Source organism: Eurytemora carolleeae, unplaced genomic scaffold (genome assembly GCF_000591075.1).
Source record: "Eurytemora carolleeae unplaced genomic scaffold, Eaff_2.0 scaffold1979, whole genome shotgun sequence".
NCBI classification, from domain to species: domain Eukaryota; kingdom Metazoa; phylum Arthropoda; class Copepoda; order Calanoida; family Temoridae; genus Eurytemora; species Eurytemora carolleeae.
Genome location: NW_019397875.1, coordinates 7,528 through 15,973, shown reverse-complemented (window position 1 = coordinate 15,973; position 8,446 = coordinate 7,528). Strand labels below are relative to the sequence as shown.

Here is an 8,446-nt window from a genome sequence, read left to right as displayed (position 1 = left end):
GGGGGGGGGGTAAATAACCCCAATAACCCCCCTTATGGCCGCCACTGCCACTCAATTAATGAAAACTCACTTAAAATATCGTGTATATTCCCTTTTATATTTTTTAACATTTTTAGAGGTGAAGAAGTTCTTGAAAATCATTGTTTTGAGAACAAAGTGTCAGTTTGTACAAACCTAACTTATTCAGGAATAGTCTTGATTATTTTTATGTTTAAGGGTTTCCCTCAAGGAAGGAGACTAGGACGACGTGAAACTCTTGAAATGTAGCGATCACATGAGCTCATGGGTGTCCGCCCCGAGACTTTAAATGTTATAATTAAAAAATCCAAGCAAGCTTACAGTTTATACATTTAATAAAAAGACAGAATACATTCTGTAAGTCGTCTCTGAAGTCTCATCGAAATGTCGAGGTTCTCTATATTTTTCACTAGACAAATTCAGATTCAGAATTTTTTTACCCCTAGGCTTAGTACGTCAATATAATTCACCAAAACCATACTGCAGTCCTTCAATTATCATACAGGGAAATTTTCATCTTTCTAAACATCCCAACGAATGATTTGACAGGTTCTTTAAGAATTTAAGAGTTTTACGAAGAAGAATATATATTTCCCCCCTGTCTTTTCAATTTTTCATCATGACTTCAAAGGCATCTAAATTTGAAAGTAATATTGCAATAACTTAAAACATTTGAAAACAAAATTATATTTATGTTTTTTTAGATTGAACTGCCTTTGACTTTCATTTGACGCTTCCTAAAAATAAATCCATCAATATCTCAACTTGCTATTCAAAATAATTCTGTAAATAAGTCTGCTCCATTATTGCAAGTATTTCACATGATGTAGTTCACTGTACAATTACATTCTAAGTTATGTAAGTTCATATTTAAATAATCAAAACTATTGTATAAGAGAGAACTATTGTAGCTGAGTGGGATCTCGTTTGTGACAGGTCTGAAAATAGTAGTTTTTGGGATACACGTTTTTTGGGTGAAATTTTTTCTCGTTTTTTAATTGGTTAAGGTCTGAAGGCATGGCGAGCTTCAAGAACCAACCGAAAAAAATATAACACTAATTATATCAAAGTTCACAAAGCACAATGCTAAAAAACCTAATTACTCGGTTAAAACTCTAATTTGCACATCCTTATATCTTTGCAACCTGATGTCTTTTGATACTTCAAACTATACATTCTTCTAGATAAAATAGTTCACCCATCAGGTTGCAAAGTTATAGAACTTAGAAAACTAGAATTTGAGTCAAGTAAGCAGGTTCCTGTGTTATGGAATAAAAGTTAATTAGCATCAAGGTTATAATGCAAGGAAAGTTAATTGCAGTTGCGTATACTCTGCGTACATATTGAAAACAGTTCTCTCTGGGCGGAAACAAGAATAGATGCATTAGTGTTCGTTTAGTATCCGAGGAGGATAAAAGCATTAAATTTTGATAATTTTGATAATTCACATAATAGTTCCATATGACGGATCCCATGTCTGGCTGTGATATCCGTCTTGTGTTTACATTATACCGCCCAGAGACAGTACACTGCAGTTCAAAATATGCGTACACCTCCGAAATAACTTTCCTTGCATCATAACCTTGGCTAACATAAAATTTATTCATAAAATTTATATGAAAGCTGGAGACGATTCAAATAACACTTTTAATAAATTTTGAAATTACTGATCAAAATCCAATTTACAACTACTTTATTCTTGAAAATTATTAGGAGTAATGTTTAGCTATATTTTATAAGTTTATAAAAAAGATTTTTTTATAAATATTCGGCAGTTTTAATATGTAAAAGAAATCCAAACTAAAATGTTAAATTATTTGTAAATTCAATCCTGTATAAAATGCTACAAGTAATGTATGTATGTCCTCAATACACTGCTGTCCTATAGATATAACACTCCAATTTCTTATAATATAAACTTGTAGAAAGGGCCCTAGGTCAAGTTTTACATATAAACAATATTTTTCTATGGATTTCAGGAAATCCGCGAAAATATTAAAAAATTCCGCGAGGATTTCTTCAGTGTACATAAAACTGGACATTGAGTCCCCTAAATCTAATGAAGAATATTTTGTTTAGGAACTGGATGGGGAAAGCTACAATGTCCACCTTAATGTTAGGATTCCTAATTGGTGCCATAGTTTTGGGTGCTCTAGCTGATAAAATAGGAAGGTAAAAAATAATACCATAAAACCTCATGTACTGGAGAGCAAAACTCGAGTTTAAGTCGAGTTAACCCCGTGAATTTGTTTGCTGGGTTTTAACGCATTTATTTTTTTTAAATTTTCATGAAACATTAACTAGCACAAGGTATACAAGGCTGAAAGTGTAATTTCAAGTGACCTTCCATACAAAGATGACAATACCGGATTCACAACAGTACACTTAAAAGCGTTTAAATAATTAGATATCAACATTTAGAACTTTTAAAATTGATTTCACCCAGGGTTTCTCTGTAAAAGTGACTTTTCCTTTTCCACTGCAGGAAAAGAATTATCAAACCTAAACACTATTAAACCTATAAAAACGACCATATCTCCCACGTAATTGATCAGATAAAGGTATCAAGGGTACTGTTGTGATACAGGCTTTGACATCTTTACATTGTTGATGCCTGCCCTAGTTTATATAGAACTGATAATAGCAAGGAAGAAAACATATTTGGCTACTTAATTTTGAAAATTAGTTTTTTAATCAATTCTGTTCAAATCACCTAGAAACAATAAATGTTTTTTTTTAGAAAATCTAGTTTACTGATTACTCTTTGTGGAGTCCTAGTCTGTAATGGTATCTCAGCAATCACCACGGAATACAGTGTTTATGTTTTTGCAAGGTAAACAAACTGGTTTTGTACTGCACTGTTTACATTATTGCAAGGTAAACAAATTGGTTTTGTACTGCACTGTTTACATTATTGCAAGGTAAACAAACTGGTTTTGTACTGCACTGTTTACATTATTGCAAGGTAAACCAAACTTGTTTTGTACTGCAATGTTTACATTATTGCAAGGTTAACACACTTGTTTTGTACTGCACTGTTTACATTATTGCAAGGTAAAAAAACTGGTTTTGTACTGCACTGTTTACATTATTGCAAGATAAACAAACTTGTTTTGTTCTTCTGTTTCAGATTCATGGTTTTTTTCAATATTAAAATTCTCCTGTTTCAGATTCATGGTTGGGTTTTCAATATTAAAATACAGTGTTGAATTATTAACAAAGGAACAATTATTACTCGCCTTAAACTCAATTTTTCTAATCTTCATTTTTTGCCTGATTTAACAGATCTTTGATATGTCAAGTTAGAAATTGTGCCTGAAAAAATAGGTATATCTTGAAATATGAAAAGTTTACACCGGCAGGCTGTAAAGATATATTAATTAGACAATTCAATTTGTTTGAAAATAAAATGTATTTTTACACGAAATTAAACCGAATAGAGGGGAGAAAGATCACGCAACCTGAAGGTCAATACAGAAAACTCCTTCTGAGCTCATGATTTAAAAAATTCGGGAAATCATGGCTTGGGTCCAAGCTGTTGTTGGGCCTTATTTACATCTTGAGCTTTCGGATTCAAACTGCATCTTATTTTCCACAGAGTTGATTTCAAAAAACCGGTTTAATATACTATTTGACGGATTTTCATGTTTGGAATCGAGCCGAAAATCTTGCAGCTGTCAATCACGTGACACAAGCTGTCGTCAGAGTTACTTTGTTGCAATACATTGGTTTTGCAGGATTTTGAAATCGGAGCCTCGATTCTAACCAAAGTTTTAACAATTTGACCTGGTTTTAACATGTTGACCTGCCCCAGTGAATTAGTTGGAGCCAGGTACAGAGGTCTTTACGGGATAACCGTCATGGGAGCTTATCCAATAGGTATAGAGATGGCCATCGTTTTCGTTTAAAATTAAAATTTTTAAAATTGTTCAAAACATTTTTAATGATTAAACAATTTTACTGAACAAGTAATTTTACGGAATGAAGGATTTTACTGAGTGAACGATCTTGCTGAACAAACGATCTCACTGAACAAACGAACTCACTGAACAAACGATCTCGCTGAACAAACGATCTCGCTGAATAAACGAACTCACTTAACAAATGGTCTCACTGAATAAACGAACTCACTTAACGAATGATCTCACTGAATGTACAATTTTATAATGAGTGAACGTTTAAAAGATTGAATTCAATATTTTTCTGAATGACTGAAAAAAGACCGCAAGAAAATAAAAAAAGCAAAACGTGGCCATCTCTAAAATAGGAATAATGCTGATGACCGGACTAGCTGTAATCATTCAGGCAATAGGACACATTTTCATATCCAAGCTTCCCTTTGTTTCCAAATTTAATTTGTTAAATCAATTGACCTGAAGCATTTTCTAGATTACGGACATTTTTTAGAAATTAGGAATTATGATCAAATTTTAAGGATTTTATGGATTTTATCCTCTATATCCATTCATGTTTGATTTTATCCTCTATATCCATTCATGTTTGATTTTATCCTCTATATCCATTCATGTTTGATTTTATCCTCTATATCCATTCATGCTTGATATAATTACTGGATATAATTACTGGATATAATTACTAAGTGAATTTTGATTGTTATTATTGTTTCCTGTGATTATAACAATCTTGCATTTTATTTCTTAATCCTAAAAATTAAAGAGAATATTATAGGGTTTCCAGCGAGCAAAACATTTAGCGAAAATTTTCGGTCGCGTTTCGCAAATTTGTTCGCGAACATAAATGAAGCGAAATTACGCGGTAATTTTTTCTTATAAATGCGAAAATTTCGCGAAATGCGAAAATTTGACAAAAATGTGAAATATTTTCGCAAAATGCGAAAATTTTGTGAAAACCATGAGCTTAAGAGCTGCAACATTTAACATTTTGTGTTTATCCATCAATTTGGCTCGCGGAAAATGAGCTGTATTCTCTAAAATTTGCATTAAATTTTTTTTTGGGCAATTTCCGTTTTTTGGCATAATTTCCATTTTTTCGAGAAATTTTTGCATTTTTTGCGAAATTTCCGCATTATATTTTTTGCGTTTCTCGTGAGCGAACGAAACGATTTTTCCTTTTAGCTGAAAACCCTAGGATATAATTTAAAGCAGCTACTTTTTTTGATTTGTCAAAATTAGCTTTAATTTTAACTTTTTCAACTTTCGAAGACTGTCATAGATTGGAAAATGAATATATTTGCAAATGAATATATTTGCCCTCTTTAGTAAAAAGGAGACATTTTTTTACTACATTTAACTACTTCCCTTTAGCTTGACCTTGAGTACTGTTGAACCAACAGTTCACATGGTTTAACTTCGCTATTCATTAAATCTGGTCCTAGTATAAAATAAAATAAAATAATAGAATATGAAAATTATTTATGTAGGATTGGCGATCGTTTACAATTATGGTATCTATCATAGGTAGGAAAAAAATATCATTTTATTCAAGCTGCATCTTATTTAACAGAGTTGAATTAAAAAAAACGGTTTAATTTTCTATTTAGCGGATTTTCATGGTAGGAATTGGCGCAGACTCAACATTGAACCGTATTCTCCACTAAAACCAACCAATGTCGGTTTTATTTTCATTGGGCCTAACTTCTTAAGTCGAGCCGAAGATCTTGCAACTGTCAATTACGTGACACAATTGCTGTCGTCAGAGTTGGGTCTTAAAGTCGGGTTTAAGGAATTACGGCTCGAGCCGAAGTTTTTAAATCACAGGCTCTGATAACCGTGTACATTGTTTTTCCATAACAGAAGAAATCTGAAAATTACTTTTGTATAAAGAAACAATTTGAAAATAATCAATGTTATTAAACAAAAAATGGATACATAATTCATACTTGATCAGACAACGCTTTTTAACTATTGTTAATCAAACATGTCACTATAATGGGGGTCGCTTAAAAGTACGTTTAAGTCCACTTTAAAGGAACAGACCAGCTATGTAAGGTAGTTAAACTGAGTATGCAGTGTTATGGACAAATTCTTTAGGATTCATTTGAGACACATAAAACGTTTCCACGATGTAAAATTACTGAGTTTGAGTGCAGAAAAAATTTCAAAATCATGATTTTGGATGGAAACGTTTTCAGAATCGGTTTTTTAAAAATTATCAAATAACGAGGACGAAAAATAAAATAAAAATTATACAGGAAACTGATTAAAGATGTTTAGGAACATATTTCTGAAAAGAAATTGGTCAATAGATCAATGTTAGAATCAATTATTTCGTTTTAGTCATCATATTTAATTTCTTATTTTCTATGAATTTGTTCGTCGATTTTACAAATTTAAATGTCGTCTTTTCAATAAAAATTCCAGAAAATCTGCAGAAAATATTAGTAAATAATCAGAGATTATAGAAACTAAAAATTGAATAAGATTACTTATTTTCTATGATAGGATTAACTTTTATTTTCTCACCCTGTTTCGAAACAACTAATTTACTAATTTACTGTAGAATTTTGTTTACATTTTTTGTCGTCGTTATTTTATAATTTGAAGAAAAAAAAATTCTGAAAACATATCCACCCAAAAGTACGATTTTGAACGTCGACTTTCCGCTTAAACTCAGAATTTACAGATATTTAAAAGGTTTTATATGTCTCAAATGAATCCTGAAGAATTTGTCGACTGCACTGCATACTCAGTTCAACTACCTTACATAGCCTGTCTGTCCCTTCAAGGTACAAAAGCAATCTTTGAAAACTGAGGCCGAATGTTAAGAAATGGAGCTTCGGCTTAAATTTCAGACTTGGCTGATATGTTGTTGGATTTACTTAAAATTGTATTCAATTTTCAAAGATTCAAGCCGGCGATAATTCACAATTCACAGTTTGAAATATCAAAAGTCTACAACATCAGGTTGCAAAAATAAACTAAGTAGAAAATTAGTGTTTGTGGCAAAACCCCATTTCCTTAAATGTATTTTTAAAATCTTTCGTTGATTAATTTGCTTAAAAAATATAAATTGCAAAAAAATATTTATTATTTGTAGGGTGTTCCTTCCTCGGTGTCAATTGGTATTTAGTTGAAAGTCCTAGATGGCTTGTCAATGTTAATAGGTAAATTAGTTTTTTTTTTAAATCTAACAAACCAAATCAATTCAAAGTATATTTGTCTTCATAAACGTTACATACGTTCGAAATGTTTAATTAAAATAAGAATTTCTACAATTTCTATTTCCTTTTTCTTGAGATTTCTGAGAAAAGATTAGTTTTGATAAATCTATCTAACATATAATCCGAAGAAGCAAATGATCAAATTTTCAGTTAATCAGAACTTAATGGGACTATACACGTAGTTTTAAGTAAATAATGGAATCTGATATTCACAACGATACCTTTATTTTAAACCCATTAATCAAACAATAACGCACACGCAAATCTGCCCTTTTAGTAAAAGTAAATTCAACCTATATGAAGCTTAAAGTCTGACCGCTTCAACCTTGTTGCACCGGCTAGTCCTGTCCATAGAGCTAGGTACAGTTCAAACTAGGACCGGAAAGGTTGACCCGGCTCGGAAATTCAAATGTACTACGGCTGCCCTTTAACAATCTTAAAAAGTGTTGAATTCTGTAAATCTCGCCCATTGTCTTTGCTGTACTTTTTATATTTAAAACGTAAATATTTTTATAGTTTTTGCTCACACGAAGAGATTGTTCAGATGTTTGAAAATAAAGATTCGAATCCTTTCGCCGTTCTTTGTTAATCACATTCTAAAAAATATTTTAATAAAAACTAGTTTTTGAAAATACAGATTCAAATCCTTTAATCATTTAGTTCAGTTACTTCATTCTTTTTATAACATTTTAAATAATATTCTTTTTTTAAAATTTTTACTTTTTTACAATCGAATTCATTTTTGTTACCATTTTTTCCTTTCAACGCTTAGCATAAACTTTACAGAAAACTGTTGTGGAAAGCTTTCAAAAAATATAGAACTTGCATTTATTTTATCTTTTCTTTTATTATTTGACTTAAACTAAGTTTATCTTTTGAATTGAATTTGTTGAAATCTAAATTATAAAATTGAAATAAATATTTTTCCACATGTGTAATGTAAAATGTAATCTTTTTCGTAGAACAAAAGAAAATCTTTTTAAAAAAAACTGTGATAAATTCGACAATTTCAAACTCAAACTTAAAATTGATTTTATTTAGGTTAAAAGAAGCTCAAACTGTTCTTGAAGTAATCAGAAAAGGGAATGGTACAAGCACTAATTTAATCAGTTCACTCAAACAAAGTAGTGTAGGTTAGTATAGAAGTGATATGTCACTCAAACCAAGTAGTGTAGGTAAGTATAGAAGTGTGCTGTCACTCAAACAAAGTAGTGTAGGTTAGTATAGAAGTGATATGTCACTCAAACCAAGTAGTGTAGGTTAGTATAGAAGTGATATGTCACTCAA

General features: G+C 31.0%; 2 protein-coding genes across 2 annotated transcripts in view; both read left to right on the top strand.

The window, feature by feature from the left end:
- The window catches only part of LOC111716172 (organic cation transporter-like protein), a 13,044-nt gene extending 9,817 nt beyond the window's left edge, over positions 1-3,227 (top strand). The window contains exons 4-8 of the mRNA XM_023491602.1: positions 117-187; positions 915-954; positions 2,098-2,190; positions 2,759-2,851; positions 3,149-3,227. Coding sequence (XP_023347370.1) covers positions 117-187; positions 915-954; positions 2,098-2,190; positions 2,759-2,851; positions 3,149-3,227 — 376 coding nt within the window. The remainder of the gene's footprint in view (positions 1-116; positions 188-914; positions 955-2,097; positions 2,191-2,758; positions 2,852-3,148) is intronic.
- Positions 3,228-3,237: 10 nt separating this feature from the next.
- Positions 3,238-8,446, top strand: part of LOC111716171 (solute carrier family 22 member 15) — a 6,919-nt gene continuing 1,710 nt past the window's right edge. Inside the window, exons 1-5 of the mRNA XM_023491600.1 lie at positions 3,238-3,897; positions 4,286-4,323; positions 5,420-5,456; positions 7,036-7,102; positions 8,201-8,292. Of these exons, the coding sequence (XP_023347368.1) occupies positions 3,816-3,897; positions 4,286-4,323; positions 5,420-5,456; positions 7,036-7,102; positions 8,201-8,292 (316 nt within the window). The 5' untranslated portion in view covers positions 3,238-3,815. The remainder of the gene's footprint in view (positions 3,898-4,285; positions 4,324-5,419; positions 5,457-7,035; positions 7,103-8,200; positions 8,293-8,446) is intronic.